Source organism: Ischnura elegans, chromosome 11, assembly GCF_921293095.1.
Source record: "Ischnura elegans chromosome 11, ioIscEleg1.1, whole genome shotgun sequence".
In the NCBI taxonomy this organism is placed as follows: domain Eukaryota; kingdom Metazoa; phylum Arthropoda; class Insecta; order Odonata; family Coenagrionidae; genus Ischnura; species Ischnura elegans.
The window spans coordinates 75,609,610-75,630,932 of NC_060256.1; the positions used below are offsets into that span (position 1 = coordinate 75,609,610).

Consider the following 21,323-nt stretch of genomic DNA (forward strand, 5'->3'; position numbering starts at 1 on the left):
CATTTTGAGTTTCCACGGCTCGCAAGCTTCCGAAATAAAACTTTGAAAAAATCCCGAATTTTTTCCCACCCTTCACCGCACGAAACCAACCGTCTCCCGCCATTACCACACATGCATCCGTACCCACTCCACGCTCCGAGTTTTTTTTTATACCTCCTTCTCCTCCTCCATCGGCCGCGGAAAAACTCCTGCAACTTCCCCATGCATTCTCGAGACCCTGGTTCGGGCCCCTCCTTTCTCCTCACCCTCTATATATATACCCCTTCCTCCAACCTTCATCTGCATCCATCCGCACCCTCTCCACGAGTTCCCTTTTTCCTTTACTTTCCACCGCTCCCAAATCCTCACTCCCCCCATTATATGCCCAACAACCCCACACCCGCTCCAGCTTTGAAAGCCTCTGACGGACAAACCAACTTGCCTCCACCCATACCTACTCCCCACCTCCTCCAAGTTCTTCCCTCAACCTCCTATTACGCCCCCGCTGCCTTCATCGATTTTTCCCAAAAGTTTTGAGCACTAACTCCGGCTATGTTGGAGGATATTTCACTGCAACAATCCATTCCTCCACATCGTGCATATTTGCACGCATAAAGCTATTGGTGAAAAATGTGAAATGAACCTAAATTTTCGCCCACATATGGCTCTCATTCTCACCGTCGCTTTTCGAAATATTTTAGAAAAATATTCTCGCTGATTATGTGTCACGTGAATGTAAACTTCTTTTTTGCGCATATGTATTACTATTGCAATCCGTTTCTAAACATTTAATTCGTTCCAATTTTTTTTATTTCCGAATTTTTGAGAGCGATCGTGAAATGTAGTATTAATATTTCTTACATTTTGAGCTACTTAATTCTTAAATTGTGTGGGGAATAAAATTGATGAGCTCTTTTTCTACCAATTTTTCCGTATGAAATATTCCAATTTTGGAAATCTATTCAACCAAAGCTAAATTTTTTTGTATAAATACATGCATTTCGTCTACGTTCCATGCAAAGTCGTTGGTATTGAGGTTAAAGTTCTAGGGCCTATCCTACTCTTCATAATTTATGTTTAACGTAGTCTATTGTTTGAAATATTCCCCACATGATCCCTTCCTAAATGCAAAACCCCAATCCTGATATCAACTGCCCTCCACCATTTCATTCCACCCTTGTCTTCCACAACCCTTTCTCCTGTACTACGTCAATCCTTAAACTCCCCCTTCCAAGTCAGGCGCAATTGTACTTGTCACTTGTCTCTATAACGAGTCATGCCCCCTCCTCAAACCTTTTTTACCCCTTGACTCCGGGGTAAATCTCACTTAAATACATCCAATAGCGGCTCTCTCCCCCTTCCGAGGGGGTGTGCCAACCAGCATCTACCTCCGAAGCAACTCGCTTTAGATGGTGTGTTGGCATTACACGCCCCGGATCAGCACTGTGTAACGAACCCGTGCGGGAGACGGAAAGTTTATTGCAAGTTTTTCGCGTTGACGTGGACAGGATCCGAATGGCCGCGGTACCCCATGATGCTTCCAGTTCGTGAAGGGTTTATGATGCCCGGTGGTTTGATAAGGCTGTCAGCGAGCTCACATTCGCCTCCTTCACGGGGTTTAATTTCTCTTGCGTTCGGGTGCGGGGGTGGTATGCAGTTCGTGTTGGCAAAGGCGCTTGGTTGAGTCCGCGAAATGTTAGGCAGCCGTACTATCTCGTTGACGAAATGGAAAGTTTTTATTCAGGATTTGGTTTTCGACCTCTAAGGAAGTATTGAATTTTCTATTCTTGAGAATAAATCCTAAACTTATTCTTAAGAATGAGTTCTAAACTTTCTTTTTTTTAATATCGTGTTTTAAGTGAAATTAATTGCTATGCAGATTAACGTTTTCATAGTTTTGGAGAATATGGTGCCGCAAGGCCCCAAAAAATATTATTGTGGCTCTTTTATCTATGAGATCATTTAAAAACCTAGTATACTTGAGCAACCAATGTGTAAGAAGTTATTTTTTGTCAGAACCTCCTGCTGCTATTTCCTCTAAAATCAAGTTTTTTTTTGTTTCAAAACTACTTTTTCTTACCTTCTCATTATAAATCACTTTTTTGACTTTTATCTCAATTACTTTTTGTACCTGGTGATTTAATAGCTTTCAGAATTTATAAGTGTTTGGCATCGTTCTATCGTATTCATAAAAAATAACAGGAAAAAGCTAACGTGAGCTGCTGTTTTTCGGGAGAGAAATGTTAATAAGTGTGTTATCTCAGCCATTGGCACAACATGGTCAGCTGTGAGCTGTATCTGAGCAGGTTACGACCGTTGAGAGAAAACCGTAAAGCTCTTCGATCCACCCGTACCTCAGATACATTGTCCCCTCATCACCACCGGGATCCGTGCATACAAATACGTGCTTTTCCCCGTGTATCCTTCTATCTGTGCCCGCTCGCTCGCTTTCTCCTGCTATCCCGGAGGTAGTAGCGTGGTCTTTGCTTGGTTATTTCCTCCCTTGCCCTAAACCACCAGTCCTTTTTCACTACCTTCAAATTCTCCGTGCTCTGCTTTGCATTCACTTGCCTTCCCCGTTCCCCTTGCCATTTCCCGCTGCCCTTTAAACATTCGGCGAGTCTTAAGCGCGCTAGCCCTTTACCCAAGGTCCCACCTTATTGGCTTTTTGCTCTCCGTGACTCCCAAACTCGACGTGAATCAACCCTTCTGTATTCCTCATCTCTTTCCTTCTCCCTTCAATATCACTCTCAGTCTTTACCCCCCTCCCTCCCCCAAAAAAACTACCCTCCCCCCGCACATCACCCTTCGCCCGTACGCCCTCAATTTTTTTTTCTCCCGGGCCAAATCCCTTTTCCCTGCATTTTGACCTCCCACACCCGAATTTCTCACGCTCTTACCCATCCATCCCGTGCCTCATACATTCTCTCGCACTCGAGACGCGTGCACGCAAGTCAAATAGAGCGAGGGGAAGATATATATCTCAACGTTTTAATTTTCTCGCGTCCGTCCAGATACTTTTCGGGGAAGAGAGGCGAATGTCTGTCCGCACAGCGTGCGCGTATACGAGTGAGAACAGCAGACTAATGGAACAGCTACGGACGGTCGAAGTCGTTCCGCGAGAGGCTGTAGTTTTTCATATCTTCCTCAAATTTTTATTTTATTTGTTGAAAATTATTTAAAGCTTGTGCCCACAGTGTTGAAGATATGAGGACGTGGATTCAACTGCTCTCTAGCCACGAAAATGTCCCTAAACGAGGAGTAATTTTTAGCGAAATCGTAAAGAAAATAGTCTGCCTATAGCTCCAAATTAGGTGAAAAGGACACGAGGGAATCTTTTAATACTTTATTCTTGTTGGTATGTCTTCTGACTCTGTATAGAATTCATTTTATATCTTTGGTATTTCAATTATTCGTTAGCATTGTAAATTCCCTGAGTTTTCTACCAATTAATTCACGTTGGTTCCGACGTACAGGTATGTTTAGAATGAACACATTCACCCCCTTCTACCTCCGCGTACCGTGATCCGAAGAAATTAATTAATAATGTGCTCGAAATTAAGGGGATATAACAGTGGAGACTTAGTCTATAAAATGAATTAAATGCCTTCTTTTTCATTTGTCCGTAAGCCTCTAGAGTCTCCATCCTATTCATGTTTTCAATCTCCTCTCTTCACTTACGGAGAAAAAGGTTGCAAGCTCCTTTCCTTTTCGTCCAGAAAGGTTTTTAAGATGGCTTCCTTCCACTTCTGCCTTCTGCTCTTCTTCATGTCTCAACCGGCCTCACTCATATCGATCCCCTCATTTGGAGTCCCGTTGTAGCGGACGAATTCCGTCCCACTCTTCAGTTTGTTTTTTTTATGAAAAAGGACGTTGGACGAAGCGAGAGGATTCATTAATGTAAGGGAAAACGAAAGTGCGAGAAAGAAAAAGGACCTAAGGAGATAATTCAGGAGTCTTTAGGGAAGATAAAATTCGAGCTTAGTACAGCGAGGTGCTCAACTTTGGTTCCTGCTGTGTGTTTTATCAATAAGAGAATTTACATCAATACATTTTTCGTACAAAAAATCGCATCTCCAACTCAATTATTGGTGTTTGACTGCACAGGTTACCCTATTCATAGTTAATTTCTCCTGTTTGCCTGCTCTTGGGCGTGGTTTTGAGTGGTGAAAATCGCAATGGGCGAGAAGATAATGAAGGAGAATTTAGGGAATATGAAGTTCGAGCTTTGTACAACGAGATGGTTAACTTTGGGTCCACCAGTGTATTTTATCAAGAAGATAACTTCCATCAATCCATTTTTCGTGCTAAAATCTCTTGTCTCCAACTCATTTATGAGTCTTTGACGGCACAGAATACCCTAGTTATTATTCATTTCATCAGCTTGCCTGTTCTTGGGCGTGGTTTCCGGTAGTTAAAATCGCAATGGACCTCTCCTACTGTAGTAAAAAAATCTGTCCAAACTTCACATTTACCTTCCTTTGGCGGCGTTTTCGGAACTTTAAATTTTTTTGCATGCAGCGACTGCATCCGCTTAAATAATCCTTGTCTGGGGCACCCATTGAGGGTGAAAGCCGTGGTACCTGTAGGTTTGAAGTTTTGTTTCCTCCGAATATTTTTTTCTTCTGAGCACATGCGGTACCACCATGAAGTTTTCGCGTTCTGCCCGACCCCAAGTGACTCTGTGGGACAAGCCTTTTTGCTGGGACGAAGTATCACTGCAATCCTTCCTTTTTCGGCTTTCCGTTGTACCCTGCATGTAACAATGGGGAGACGAGCCAATCCCCACCTTTTCGTTGTTTCTGTCTCCCGACCCTATCTCAGGGCACCCATTATAGCCATACTTTTCCGTGAGCTCCACCCCACCTTCCAACGTCTCGAAAAATTAAAAAGGTAGGGAGACTATAAGCAAATTGCTGAGGTAATTGGATTGATCGGCCGTATTTCTAGGCTAGCTCTAGTGTAGGAATCAGATTCGAGCCTCTACGTGATTATCACAGGTGTCTTTGGATAATAATAAGCTCATTTTTTGCGCAAATTTATTATTAAGGGGGAATCGTTACTGAACTACAGAGGAGTACAACTCCAAGATCCGGTAACCATAGCTGAGTCATGAATTTTCTTGCTGACCATAGTTGAGAATTAAAATACAGGTAGTAAAATTTCAATCAACCTCTTCTTTACAGTAATACCCTATTTGTTTAATAATAGAAGCTTTCCGAATACCTAGTTTTGTAGGCTCTTTACGGCTGAATTGTTTGGCCCATTTGATTAAATTTAACTTATTTTCAATTTTACGCTGCCTGATGCCACAATGGTATTTAGGCTTGCCAAGGCATTTCAGCTAAGAGTAAGTGCGTGTATTAAAATGTGATGAAAACCTTTGAAAGGAAAAAGCGGTGTTGGAAAGTCAAGATTTGATTCTCATACGACGCTCTCCAGATAGCTGGAGAGAGAAGGAAGTTAATGACAAAAATAGAGCCTTGAGGAACGCCTCCCACGACCTGGGGGTGTTGTAGGGGTTCCAAAAGAGACCCTGAGAGAACTCCTTGGAAAAAGGGGCCTGTGTTACGGGGGGGGGGGGCAGTGTTTTTGTCCATTAATTTCTCGTCGCTAATTGGTCGCAACTAATTAATAGAAAGAGGCGGGGGAAATAAGGTTTTGTGTGCGGAGAAGGGGAAAGGCCTCCGTAAAGGGTATGTCAACTCCTTGGAACAGGTGAAGGAGGCGGAATGGGTGGCAGTCTGTAGGTGGGTTTGTTTTTTGTTAAAAATGCTAATTACGAGACCCTTACACCTTCAAAGGGAAAGAATCTGGCAGAAGATTTCAGAGACTCTTAGGGGTTGGGCAGGGAACAAATGAAGGGGATTTGCTGGAGGAGAATTAAGAGGTCTCCCTACCGTTCCGTAATATTATGGGTCTCCGTGAAGTTTCGGGCGTCAAGCTTCCTTTGTCTTTGTCCTGCCTGAGTTTTAATTTTTGGTGTCTTTTAGGAGAGTGGCTGCGGGAAGGAAGAAGAAAAGTTTCCCTTACCCCTCCTTCCTTGTCGCTTATTTTCCTTGATTTTTTTATGTTTTTCAGGATGAGTTAATGGGATAAACGATATGTATCGAGACTCGCTTTTTCTCCAGGGGTAAATGAGTGGGAACTCGAAGCTCTCTTAAGCCGCAAACAACTTCGCTCTGCCATTAATTTTCATTGGTTTATAATGGAATGATGAAAAGATACGCAAAATGAGTTGTTGGAATGGAAACGTTTCGTATTTTCATGTTCAGATCCCATCTACTCGGGTGTTTCTCCTGGGTGCTTAAGTCATATGCTTTTTAAGTATGGCGTCTTTTTATTTTTTTCAAAAATCATGCTTTTCCTGTGGATTTTAATTCGTGAGTTTTGTTCTTAATAGCTTAATGAGTATCCCTCGGCCATTTGCAACGACAAGGTGAAAACTTTACAAAGGTTTTGAGCAAATTATTTCCGGAGCGTGAGGAAAGATATAATTAAAATAAGGTACTCTCCGTGCTAATATGCCCTATTTATTTTTGCTCGACTTCAATTTTTATTTCGCCGAGAAACTAAGGAGCAGTCTCCATTATCTTTGGTATCGGACAGTTGAATTCTTGTGGTCCGAGCGATGTAGTCTTTAGAGAAAGTGAGTACTGCGTAATTATAAATTCGTTTCCACTCTTAATTTAGATTGCTGAGCCTGGCTGATCCCGTTACTCCCAACAGCCAAAACGATTAATGACTCATTTTATTATCCCAATTGTTCATTTCTCGCAGTAGTATATCAAAAAATTTTCCTCCCCAATTGTCCTGAAAGGAACTTTCCAGACATTTTTCCAATTGGGGCAGGTTAACGAATGGTTGGCATCGAAAAGAGTTTGAGAGCCAACCAACACTGAAAATTCATTTTTAGTAGGCATTTGAAAGAAAAAAAAAGGAATGCTTCAGGGAATGTGTTGTGTTTTTATCTGTGTGTTTTTGAGTCCTTACATGCGCCCAAGGTTTTTTTCTCTGTCTCTCCCTCCCGTAATATTTTTCCCTAATTGAGCGCTTGGGCGTGCATTTGTTGCGCTATTCCCGTCGCGTTCTTGCGCATAAGTCACACGTGCAGTTTATCCCCGTCCGTCTTCTCGATGTGACGAACCGCGCCTCATTAAATTTTTCGCTCCTCATAAAAGAAGCTAGCGAAAATTATGACGAAAAAAAATGCGAAAGCTTTGCCAACTTCTTTTCCTCATCGGCAATGTTGTTGCTGCATTATGCAATTCTCTTTGAATGTTTAAGCCAGCGATTAAAAAAAATTGGCGTTAGAGTTTACGCAATGCTTAGATGTTATGTATCGTTTCGTCGTTCATAAACTTGGATACATGATTCAGAAGGTGAGCGCAATGCTTGGATTTACAGGGAGGGAACGCATGTGAAGTAAGGTGTTTTAATTTATTTGTACTTACGAGTTTCTATGAATGCTTTTTCTCCAGCTGTAGATAAATATAATCGATAATGTGCTCATCCTGTAGGGCTCTAACCATTTTTTTGCAATTTTTCATAGGTAATCATGATATATTTATGTTGGGAATCGATGATTATGCACCATTTTATATCTTATATTATAAATATCATATCATATATAATTATTTTATGCCGCATATCATGTATAAGTATCTTATATATGGTATACATCACGACGTGGAGATCGTTCTTAATATTAGTTAAATCAGACAATGCAACATTCTCACCCGATTTATTTTAACACGACGCATTCCATATCATGATAACGTTTTTTTCAACAACCAAACGCGTCGTGTTAAAATAAATCCAGTAGATTTATTGCTATGTCTCATTTAACCAATATGTACCATTTCTTTGTCCTGAATATGTTATTGATTTTGCTAAAAAAAATTTGTTGCACAAACAATTCTAGGGTACTTACGATATTTTCGGTGTTATTTTTAAGATTCTCAAACAAATTTATTTTTGTCTCTTTCCAGGGAGTTCTACTACATCCAGATGGAAAAGTATGCGAGACAAGCTGTGAGTGAAGGCGTGAAGACTTCAGAAGAATTGGTCGTCACCCTTGAATCTGAAATCTACCGCGTCCTTAATCTTCACTACAATCGTAACAATCACATAGAGGTATGGGGACCACAGGTGCGAAAAAACTCAATTAACTCTCTTCAGTGTCTGTCTCGCGTATGTCTCTTAAAACATACAAATCATGCACGTATAATATCTAGTTTTTTTGTCTCCTCCGCGAATTTCTAATTGCACATATTGAAGTCGAAAAGTAAAATTAATTCAAAAGCGATTTCAAGTACCATGTTTGAACGATTTCGTGTCATAAATATTTTTGTGTTTTATTTTACAATCCCTCTTCGTAATCATTGACGATTTTTTTAGCTAAATTTGGTCGTTGGCGATATGCTTTCATAACTATCTGACTCACTTTTATAATGCAGGATTTCTATAGCCAAATTATTTAGCTCTATCAAAAGGATACTTTGAGATCATATGTATACCCAAAGCACTAAACGCTTACTCTCACAATAAGATACACGTTTCTCTCCAAGTTAGGAATGCAAAGCAATGAGTCAGGAATTATTCAACGTCAGAAGTCATCAGTATTACTAGATTTAATCATTTGATATTGTAGATCTGAGAGCAATGAATCAGTATGGCATAGTAATCATTTTTCTCTCTCAAGACGGCCAGTTCAAATCCCCTTATTTTTGTTAATAAAAAAAAGGCTACTCTCTTGCCCTCTGGTGAAAGTTTGAAGGAAATAGTCGCAAGAGGAGGGGAGCGGCAGTCCTTTCACGTAAATGGAGTGGACTTTACAGAGAGGAGAGGTCTTCCTGTCCACTTAGTCGCATTCAGTTTGATTCCTCCCTCTCCCACGAGGCCGGACTTAAACTCCCATTTCTCACCCTTTCACGAAGCTTTTCTCCTCACCTTTGTGGAGGCGATGTCTTTTCTTGGCGCCCTCCAACCGACCTTTTACACCGTCAGCTCACTCAATTTTCCCCACTCTTGCTCTTCTCGTTAAGTGCCACTTTGTTCGCCTTGAAAGGAACCTGGCAAGTGGGGGTGAGGTGACGGTCAGTTTAATCGGATACATTGGGAGCCACCACCCACGTCCTTTTACAAGCGCTAAAAACGTCTTGCCGGACGGCAGTGTCGTAAATATTTATTCACGTTCCATCAATGCTAACTTTCAACGATTCACCATCGGCATCATTATCCTCTGAAGAGAGTAAAAGTCATCAATTCATTCCTCTCCATTTTAAATAGGTCATTCTCACATTTTTTTCAAATCCCATTAGAGAAACTAACGCAAGTATTTTTCGCGTAAAGTCACTGTGCACAATTAGGATTAGGGAAATGTGTACATTCTTGCTCAAAATATCTCGCAGTATTTTTAGTTTCTTATTCTTGAAATAAATTTAGCCTTCTCCTTCTTTGTATGCTCATCTTATCATATTATAAATGATCGATTATTTGTTTCTTTGCTCTCAACTCGCATCTGTTCCAAGTTCAGAACTGTATAAAGCCAAAATCATTTAATCGAAATCACGCTTCTCTACAGCATAGCTTTATCATAATATCGAATTCTACTCTGTATTATTTGTACATGTCTTTCCAATCCAATTGTGCAAGTAACGCTAGAATATTTTCTAGGACATAATGATATATACTTCACTTCTCATAATCCACCCTCACTAATAAGTTATGTACCTTTTGATTATAACTGCCTTTTTTATAGCTTTTCGTTCAACTATGATTTTTACCTAATTCATTTTTGTCTCTAAATTTATTTAAAATGCATCCAAAATGTAAATAGACTGATCCAATTACTTTTATTGCAAAAATTTCTTATGCAAATACACATAAAAATTAATGCTTGAACCTTATTCTATAATTCCAATCCAATAATATTATTTTCAATTTTTGATTGAATTGTCGTTCACGCTTCTAAAGGAACAAATGACTTGCAAATACCAGGTATTATCTAGTTAGCATTTAATACCTTGTCCGGTGATTTCATAGGGTGAATCGTGACTTGATTTTTTTTGTCTTGTATATTTTCAGGTCCCTTCAAACTTCCGGTATGTTGTCGAGCAGACTCTCAAAGAGTTTTTCAAGGCGATTCAAACCGGAAAGGACACAGAACAGTCGTGGAAGAAGTCAATCTACAAGATTATCTCTCGGCTGGACGACCCAGTACCAGAGTACTTCAAATCTCCAAACTTTCTGGAACAGCTAGAGTAAGGAGACTTGTTTGTTGGAAAATGGACATAGTAAACACAATAATGCCGTTCACAACACAAGCACACTGAGAAAGCAACAGACAAAAGAAAACAAACCCGTTATCTTTTGGAAATGGGAGGTGTAAAGACAAGTCAAACACAAATTCCTATTAGTACTACAAACATTCCATATAAGTTAAGTGGATCGTACACTGCCCTGTGAAAAACTATAGTAATTAGACAGTGAGACTGTTAACAGGATGACAACTTTGTCGAATGTGCGTGTGTGGATTTCATATGCTATTCCACTGAGAACATTATCAGTCAAAAACACTCTATGGCTAGTCATTAAAAAAGCATGGACTGAACAGTGACCGGAGTGGAGTATGTTCAATGCCTTCCATCCACTTTGGTGTGAAATATGTAAACTTATCTAATATTATAACCTGTTAAGTTTGGTTTGTATTAAAGTGAAAAAAATCATTTTGAAAAAAATTAACAGCGGTAACACTGTCTAGGGCTCTCACTCGCTATGCTTTGAACTTGAAATCTGTCTCTATCGCTACTATTCTCTATCTTTCTATGAAACAATTCCCTTTTCCTATCTGTCACTTGTCAATGGTGCTAGGTCTAGGTGAATTTTTTGTGGTATTTATACGTGCAATTATTATTTGTGAGTGTATTCACTATCATTATTTGCAATGGTTTTCTCAACATATAAGCTTCAATTTATGAAAGTTGTGGTGTTGCTTTTATTTTGGTTGAAAAATGAAGAGCTGTTAGTTTTGGTTAGCAACTCCTTTATTTCTTGGTTTTACTGTCTCATTCTTTTATCTTGATACCTTAAAAAGGCCACAACACTGAGGCTACAATTCTCTAGCTTTGAAACTGTGGTTTATCCAATCTCTCTCCTTTTCCTGTTATGTCCCAAAGACCTCTCCATAGTCCAGGAAAATTTCCTTACGGGCACAGTGCGCAAGAAGGCGCCATGCACATGTTACCAAGATTTGAGTGAACCTTTCTAGGGTCTCAAGGTGATGTCCAAAGAATATATATAAAAACAGTCTTGTAGTCACATTCAGAAAAAAAATTGCACAGACCATAAAAGTGTTCATGAACTTTCTACTTCTGCCACTTCATCTTCCTGCTTCCGAAAAAAAACAAAATGTGTGTCATATGCTACAACTGCAAAAACCAAAAACTTCTACTACCACCTTGAACCACAACAATATGATAAAAAAATGCTGTTGAATATGAATTCTAAACTAAAGAAATAATGTGAGAGAAAACCAAAACAAAAAAATCACTTTGAAGAAATGTTGTGAATGGGATGGAATGGGAGGAAAGAGAAATTAATGCCAAACCGTATTTGCCGTGCAGATTGTCCGTGCTCGAGAGGCGACATCGGGAACTGGAGGAAAAGAGAAAGGTTGGCAGGAGGCGTTTGGAGTGCTGGGGTTCTGAAGGTGGTGGTGCAGGAGGAATGGAGAGGAAAGAAGAGGAAGAAGACATGAAAGTGGGCCTCTGGGGAGGCCTGAACGAATCCTCCGGCTGAGCCGTGCAGACGACACCTCTGCAGACGCCCGGGAGACCAAGGCCGGACCCTGAGGAACGCTGAAGGCCACCCCGCGCCAACCTTCCAATCCCGGAGCTGGAAGGTTCGCGGGCCACCCACACTGTGTTTGGGGGTTTGGGGAAGTGGCTTTTGGTGGGGATCCAGCAGCCTTTGACTCACCAAGACCACCAGGATTGGTGTATAAAGAATTTGCTCCAGACCTTCCCTACCAACCTTCCCCCTCCCTACCTGTCCACGGTTTTTTGAACCTCAACAATCTCCCCTTGTTCCGCAGAGAACCCTAAATCGGAACACAGGCCCCTTATTTATTCATTCCCTTCAAGAGACCGTCGCCAAAATTCCGCACCAGAAGGTATCCCCTTCCTACGAGTCCACCAGTGAAGGAGCGATGCCTTTCTGTTGCAAAACGTTTTTGGTGACCGGATGATAGAATATCTATGGGGACGTGGATGCGGGACGGCTCGTGGTATGTTTCTGTCTTGTGGGAACATATGACGGTTCCGTAAAGATAACTGTGGAAGTTGTGGGGCAAAGGAAAGAAATTGTAAATACATGCATTCTTATTTATTACGATGCATACTGTGAAAAAGTAAATGCGTCTAGTGATAAACGACAGCAAAAAAAACAGTTCAGATATAACAGTGGCAAGTTTTTCACGCATTTCCTACCGAAACGTTTTGGCAGCGGGTGTCTTTGGACTCGGAACGTAGTGCGTCAAAGACGAAGACGATTTGGAGTCTTAAAAGGATCAATCGAATTTCTGCAACGCGAAGAGGAGAATTCGCGATCACAAACAGGGATAGACTAGACAAGCCTAAACATTGCAAACAAAAAGAAATATTTCCCAAATTTTGAGAATTCTATTACGAGTTTTCTGAAGTGATGCAAAAAAAAGGAGGCACTGTGGCGATTCATTATGCTCCTTTCGCAAAAAATTAGCAGTTTTTAATGATTGCTCCTCCATTTTTTCAGTGGAAGAGATAGTTTGTTTAATGTGTGATTAGACGTTGTGTTTGTTTCCTCCACTCAATAGAATTACCTAGCTCGTCTCCTCTTTTGAGTAAAATGGTTGAGTAAAACAAACTATTTTCATTGGGAAAAAGGATGAGTTTCGTTTAAAAACAAGACAGTAGTCCAATTATCCTCTGAAATACTATCGGAAGGGAGATGGAGAATGTGACAGATTGATGGAAAAGTTAGCGAGTGAGAGATTTTTTATTGAAAAAGTTCACAACCAAAGATTATTATTATTAATATTATTATTGTCATTACCTAATTATTATCAATATTATTATATGATAAATTATATGTAGAGGAGGTGTTTGTGAATGAGTGTGTGGATTGTATAAAAAGAGTGTGTTGATGATGGTTTTTGAGGTTTTTAAAAAAAAATCAAATTGCCTTCATGAATCGGAAAAGATTTTAAAAGAGCAGTCACTTGTTTTTAGCTGGTCATCTCATTGCTCAGAGTTAGAGACTTTGGCAATAGGAAGACGAGTTTTTTCGAAAAAAAAAAATTTCACTTGATATTTTTGTTCGGGTGAATATTTTTATCAAAGATGAAAGTAAATAACGAGTATATAAATATATATTTTCATTTAAACCGTCTAGATCCAATAAGTTTTTCAAAAATATGTCCTTAAGTGAATGCTTATTTGAAAGAAAAGGCCTTGTGATGGTTCTTTTTTTTTAATGGAAAAAAATGGATCAGGAACTAAAGAGGTTATTGACTGTCTCAAGTCTGAAGAGGTGTCGGTCCGAATTCTGTATTGCAATCTTATGTTTCATTTTGTGACTGAATTTTTTGAACTAGTCTCCGTGGCGTGTCAAAATTTTTAAAGAAATATTGCACTCACCACGTGAAAAAATATATATATTATTTTAAGGTTGCAAGCTCATCTACTTTTTTGTACAGTGAAGTACTAGATGACATTTGTTTATTTTCATTATGGGTAATAATACCTTACGAGTCCTTTGGTAGCTTCAAAGTACAAAAAAGTATGAACTGGCACCTTACTGATGGTTCTTTATTGTTTTTTTTCCTTCTATCACTGTATATTATTATTTCACCAAAATTATATATATCATATATAATTATATATATATACACAAACCATTCCATTTGTGTTGTTTAATTTAAAAAAATAAGAATGCTTGTGTGTGCCTGAGACAGGAGAACGCATATTTTGCGTTGTGTTTGCCGTGTTATTTGAAGTTTGGCGGGTTTAGTGATGGATGACAAGCCCGTTCATTGCTGTAATAAACTGAATCCGGATCTGGTATGCTGGTTATAATGTTTTGCGAGTGAACTGGGTAGTCAAAAACAGCGTGTGCGTGAATAACTTATAATCGACAAATAAAAAAGACTAATGTGGAAACTTTACGTGTGGCACTTTTAGTCAAAGAAAAAAGTGATGGACGGCTGTTTTGTGGTTATGTCTGATGAACTGAGATGAGGAATCATGAAGACGCAGACTTCAGCCACTAGAAGACAAAGATAGGAAGTGCTTTTACTGAATCATGCATATAAATTTGGACATGGCAGATTTGGACTGCAAAAAAAGTATAAATATATATATATATATATATCTATGGTTGATAGTGAAACTACTTCCCTCCTTGTTCTATATACCTTGATATATATATAAATTCATTCCCTAATTTAAAAGTTGTGTCTCTTTCCTTTCTGAAACACTGAAGAAATTCAGTATAAAAAAACATCCTCCGACTTGTGTGCAAAAGAAAACGTATGCATAAAAAGACAATGAGAAGAAGTGCCTTCTCAAGCCTTCCAAATCCTATAAATATATAAATAAATTGAATATATATTAAAAGATATATGAATGCAGCTATCGATAAATCGAAGAAGCCATTGAAGTGAATTTTTAATGGGATCTATATATTGTACATAAATGGCGTATACATACACATATTTATGAAATACTATGGTGTGCCCAGAAACTTTTATTTTAGATGAACGGAACGATTATGCATAGTTAGCGCGAGAAATGAAAATTTCAATTGAATGAGTGAGAATGTGTATATAGCTTCCGCATTTAGGCTGCATCATGTGATGAACCTTCTTCTCCGATGTTAGTTTGAGAACCATTATTACTTAGTAGGTGAAATATTATTATGTCTTTCATTTGCAATGTTACTTTTGACAAGTGGAACTACTCGATGAGACTGAAAGTTTTGCCATTAAAATGTTAAATTGGGTGACTTTTTCATAAAATGCTTTAAACGGCACTGATTTTGTTTCCGATCACCTCTTCTAAATGATTAATTCAAGTTTTCAACTAGCTATATTTCAGATAATTTTCTGGTGATAGACTCACATTACTTAAGTGTTGTGATATCGTTGCTCTTTAAGCTATCGTTCTTGGACAGTTATGTTTACGTTTTCGATCAGAATTCAGTGTTCCTTAATAGCTACTTTAGTGAAGCCGTGTTCCATTATCTCTTACAATAATAATTATAAGCATAAGCGCAGGATTAGGCTAAGAAAATGAATTAAAACCGGAATTTTCTTTTACGTTACCAAATCCAGCGTTCAAGCACACTAAAATCAAAATTTGAAAGACTTAAACGCTAATTAATTTTAAAACAACCAACTCTGCTAAACTGGTTAGTATCAATTGTTTTCATTACAGTTGAAATTTTCCTTTTTATTGTTAAAATGTTGGGTTGTGCAAGTAGGAATGCTATTTTAATTGCGATTTTGAATTTGTTTTTCTTGCCTGAATTCATAGAAGTTGTTGGATGGGAGGAGTTTCTGTTAAGTCCATGATTGTTACGTTACACGGTTAAATTATTCAAACATCCATGTACGAGTGTTTAATAATTTGATCAATCCCATTGGCTTTACCTTAACACGAAAAAATCTTTTATTTATTCCATGGACTACAAGTCCTCATATCGAATTCTGTGTGCAATATTGTTGGATAGGTTTTAAATACAAGCTGATATTGCGTTTGTAACCAGAAGATCGTTTTTCCTGTAAATGTAGTTTGCTTTGCATATTTTATTCTTCTCTTACAATGTGGCCATTCAGAACCTTCACTGCATGTATTATACCGAGTCTTAGGTGAAGAAAAAGTTCGATATTGTGAAGTTTATCATCCCATCACCGGCAGGCTTTTTTCGAATCAACTCTCAGATTGTACATCGGACATGAAATAATTTCAAGGCATTTGTTCTACAGATAATAATGCTAGTTTGTATCCCAGATTGTCAAAAGTTAACCTACATTCCCCTCAAAGTGTTGTTACGATGGTAAAACTTATGACAAAATACCAGTGCTCTAGAAAAAATTTTAACCCCTATTGAGTTTTTAATAACTCTGTAAATTTGTAAATGAGAGTGAATGGATACATATGAGTGAATGGTATGCGCGACGTCACCGCCCATTGTGAGATGTTTTTATTAGGTAGCTGTTGGCATAAACTCAGTATTTCTTACTCTAATTCACTTCACTATTCTCCTCGAGGGAAAAGGTTTGAGGAATGAAAAATATTCGCAAATTGCGGAGAAATCGACGGGAATCGAGGGATATAAAGGCCACTGTGGCATGCATCTTGACCGTGGGAAGTAATTCAAACAGTTTGCTCGCCCTAATAGCGATTGCATTGAATCACCAATTCACTTTTACAAACCTTTCAGTGACTATAGCAGGAACAGAAGGCAGATACCGACCAAAAGGATAACAGGGAAAGTACAGTAGTTCTAAACCGGACCCAAAAATGTTCATTAAATTTCAAATAGGTGTCGATTCACCTAATACATGACCTTCAGCGAACGTTAAAACAGCATGTTGACAATTCAATAACGGTCATTTCACCATTTCATCCATACACATCAACTCTCTCTTTACGTACTAACATTTTTACAGGGCCCGTGCGTCCGATATAAAGTGCCTTCGAATTTAAAAAAAAAGATAAATGAGTGAAAAAGTGTAAATCCTTTTTTAAAATTTACTTATTTTTCAAAGAAAAAATATTAAGGGCCCTTGATGAATTCGTAAGAAAGAGCCGCCCCATTTTTCACAGGCGTTAGCAGGTCAAGAGTTCTTCCTCATGGCCGACAAGCTGTCACAGCTGGCATTCAGTCGCGGATTTAAATACGAAAACGAAAACCGTTTGGCCATCAAAACAGACCATTTTCATCCCGATAACACTTCGCCTTCATGCAGATAACCAAAAGCAAAAATGCTTTGAGCTCGTTTTACATTTCCTGATAAGAAAATCTGAATATGTTGATTGATAGATACATGAAAAATAATAGCCACAGTCAAGTGAGAATTTCAATGAAATTAATTATATTCGTTTAAAACTTGAACAATTAACTGTCAAAGTTTGTTTTTCATGAGTTATCATATATTTATGATTAGGAATATCCTAGATGGTAGGAATATATTATTATTGGAACAAATAATGTCATGAAATATTTAGTTATGATTCCACGTTTTGCGATAATTTTACCCTAAATAATAGAATCGTTAATCATAAATCTGTGCAGCCCGCACCTCCAGGTATATAAGTCATTGTAAAGTAATGAAACTCCCCAGAATTTCAGAGACACTCTGAAGTCTTCAAGCATAACTATGTGCATATGTCATAGTCTGTTCTTAACTATCCATGTGGAGATGTAGCAAAAGGTGACCCATATGCCTTCCACAAACACATCGCCGCACGTTCACAGTGTAAACTAAACCTTGGTGAATGGACTACGCTGTAGGATGAATGATGATATGATTCGCAAGGCTCATTAATCAATAGGCGGAAAGCAGTGACTTGGTCATTCAAACGTAAATGTAAAATTCTAGGTTAAGCAAAAACATGTAGCTATTCCCATTAACCGCAGCCAATGGTTCAGCAAATGTAAGTGTTAATGCCAATTTTGGCAACATCTCATAACCATTATTTATTTAGACGCACAATAAGACCCCTAATGTTAGATTAGGATCGAATGTTTTGCATGAGTTATCAAGAAAAATCCGTTTTATCGTGACTGAACTATGCTACTTCCATAGGGAAACTATGACCATAGTGTTTGTAAATATATTTTTAAAAGAAAAATGTGAAGCGATTGGTGCTGAAAGTTTTTTATAAATATATCTAGAAAATTATAGACAAATAACTCAAAAAAATCTGCAGAGGAATGTCTAACATTCTCCGCGAAAAGTGAATTCTATCGCTTACGATTGTCGCCGGGTCTACCGATGTAGCGACTGATTAAGCTCAAAGAGTACAAATGAAAATATGGATTTTTTCAAATGGCTCAAATCGTACGTTTGGTAATGAGGAGGAAATAAGTGGGTCGGATAGGAGAAAAACTCGTTGGTCAGAGATGAGAATTTATTCTTGGTCCGACTATTAATAATTTTTCGCTTCAGGATCAGTTTCTGTACAAAAGGCGATGAATTATTAATACTTAAATGTTTACATTTGGGATACGATGAATGTTTAAACCGATATAGGAGCGGTGATTGCATGAGATCGAATATTAAGACGCTGTGTATAGCTAGCCCGGGATTGTGTAGTTTAGAGATCATTTTGATTGAGTTTGTATCTAGGGATGAGAAATAATCATCAAAGTGCCGATATCTCGTGCATTATTAGGAATGAAAAAAACTTATGCAAGGCCTGCAATTATTGTGAATGTAAATGTGTGAGACTTGCATCCGATGATATCGGAATATTTTTCGTAAAACCCCAAGAAATTTAGCTTTAAAGACACTCTTTTGAAATATGCTACTCCGATAGATCTGTTTTTCAAATATCTGGTCTCTCTCACTTTATTTGCTTCTAACTGTGAAGTGCTTCTCTGGATGAGGAAAAAAGCGTGTGCACTGTTTTTTTGTGTCAAATTTAAGCGAAGGATCCTATGAATGGTTGTAGTTATAGTCATTTTGAAGTAACAGGGAGTGAGTAATCAACAAACTGGACTTTTCCTGTCAAGGAAATTATGCACATTTTTATAAATATACATACAGAATAGCAGAGAACTCTGTTTATACTGGTGATCTTTACATGAGATTATGGTACATGAACATAAGGTGATTATGCACTGTCGCCAAAATGTGGCATTAACTTTGTAAAGAAGAAATACGTACAAATTTTTAAAGTGTATAGATTTTCTATACAGTGAATGTTTTGAACTACTTTTCTTGAATGTTAATCTTGTTGTGTTAAAAAATTTGAATTTGACGAACAAGATTGAAAACGTTCCATTCCATCAAAGCGTGTCGTTGTGCAATTACTGTTGTTAGAAAGTTCCAATGTTCAATGTATGTTAGATTAAAATGAAAAGCCTATTTCATGTAACAAAAAGTTTCTTTTGGAAGTTTGTGTTGTCTGCATATATTATTGCGTGAGAGAGTTGTTGATATCAATGTGAATACATTGGTGATTACAGTAATAAAGCTGTAAAAAGATTTCAAAATATTTTACTCGTTAATTTCCATTATTTTGCATAACACATCTTTATAAAACGCATTCCGTAAAACAAGAACCCCCAGCACTATTAATTCCTAAGACTTTTTACATTTCTCCACCCAGGAATGGTATTTATTAAATATATAAAGTCATACCAAACTGAAAATAACTTTGGGTGAAATGCCACTGTAAGTTAGCCTTAAAACTATGAATGGTATACTCGCCTTTTTAAATTGTAAAATTGACATCATTCAAACAAAGAACGTAAAAAGTCCATATTTGGAAAAATATTTAAGGGGTAAAAACATGGATAACAACAGTAGCCAGTCACTAATCTTCAGAAATTATGAGATAATTCTGCAGTTAATTTGTTTTGATCGAGAAAATGAGAATTTAAAAAAATCAGTCGAAAATTATCCACCATTTAAACATTATTTTTTCCTGTGAAAATTTATCTATAGTACTCAACTTTGGCTATCAACAGAGCCGAAATTAAAGTTAAAGTCGAATATGCGACCATTCAACTACGAATTGCACTATAGGGGGCACTGCAAAGTAAAGGGTCTACGACTTGGTGCTTAAATGGTACTGGATTCATTACTTGATATTGATTGCAATCTTCGTTTACCTTAAGAAAATTTATTTGCTTGATTTTGATAACCTTCTTGTGATTGCACCATGAGTTGGAGGTCATTATGCGACTGAACCTTAAGTTAGTAAACTATACTGGTTAATCTGGCATGACAGAGATATATATTGTATACGCATATAACAAAGTGTGATTTATTCATTACATTTTGGGGGTATTTTCATATGAAACTTAACAGGGTGCGATCCCATTTCTCACTTAAGAACTAAACTTTGGAAGAAATTACTGGCTAAAAGCCATGGCTTCTGTATAGACATTAATTTATATGAGCCTGGTATATCAAGCGATAAACTGCTGCAATACGCCGTCATTGGTGAGAGTTGCAAACTTTAAGGAAGCAACTTTCATGGTTGATACGTCAAACATTAAGATCCTCACCGGTCATTTCGAAGACCTTGGCTTCAAACAGTGGATGGAAGGTGTTCCTGAGTAATCTTCAACGACAGTTTAGATGAATCAACCGTGAGGTAAGGAGAAACAATTGGTGAGTTTAGTTAACTGCAAGATAAAGGAGCTCATCCTACGAGATAGAGACTAAATACAAAGAAAATTTGTATCCGTCGACAAAGACGGTGATTAAAATATTTATTATTTTCCTATTATTACCTACCATTATTACCTATTTATAATTTATATTACCATTGTTACCTATGCATAAACTATTTGATTTGATATCATATTAAAAGAGTCATTTCCGAATTTCCTCTCCATAATTACTGTTATTCTCCCACTTATTTTAACTATTATTTTGCTGTCGGAAACTCTCAAAAGATGAATGCTCCTGGGAAATTTACCAATAATTTTTATTTTAAACGTCCTCAAAGTCCTTGTAGTTAACCCCAAGTTCAAATTAGCTACTCTTCTTGCTGCTTACACATTACTCAATCAATCCATTGAATCCTAATCATTCTTCTTTAAACCACATTTCCAATACTTCCAAATATGATTTCTATGTTACCATCATCGTCCATGTCTAAATGGCCCAATCGAATTGCCTGCTCACTACCTGGCTGCTATAAGACATCCCTTTTCATTTCGTTTTTTTATTTTACTTTATTGCATTCCAACGTAAATACCACTTTACATAAGAGTAAGTATATTGAAAGTAGATGGGTAGCGAGAGAAACAGCTGGCAGAGTGTGGTTAATAAACAAGTCCAAAAGTAACAAAATGAAAAGAAACAATAAACCACTCATTTTAATAACTAAAGAACAACAACAACTTATTAAGTAGCAAAAAATATGAATGATGCTGATTAAAAAACAACAATAGTATAACTATTAACTAATATGACTGTTAATACTGCTATTGGAGTATGAAACAGAATTAACTCAGATTAACATAAACTAGGCAATAACTGAAAATACACGACAGCAACAATAAATAAATAATTATAAGATAATAACCAAGAAACTATACCAAAATATAACTATAAA

The 21,323-nt window shown here is 37.7% G+C and overlaps 1 protein-coding gene across 3 annotated transcripts in view; it reads left to right on the forward strand.

Moving 5' to 3' along the window:
* LOC124167864 (homeobox protein prospero) overlaps positions 1-19,247 on the forward strand; it is a 116,817-nt gene extending 97,570 nt beyond the window's left edge. The window contains exons 4-6 of one of the 3 annotated variants that reach the window (XM_046545915.1): positions 7,971-8,130; positions 10,069-10,244; positions 11,607-19,247. In XM_046545915.1, the coding sequence (XP_046401871.1) occupies positions 7,971-8,130; positions 10,069-10,244; positions 11,607-11,781 (511 nt within the window). In that variant the 3' untranslated portion in view covers positions 11,782-19,247. Of the gene's footprint in view, positions 1-7,970; positions 8,131-10,068; positions 11,302-11,606 lie in introns of those variants that run through there. The other 2 variants (XM_046545916.1, XM_046545917.1) reach the window with 2 other exon arrangements.
* The last annotated feature ends 2,076 nt before the right edge of the window (positions 19,248-21,323 follow it).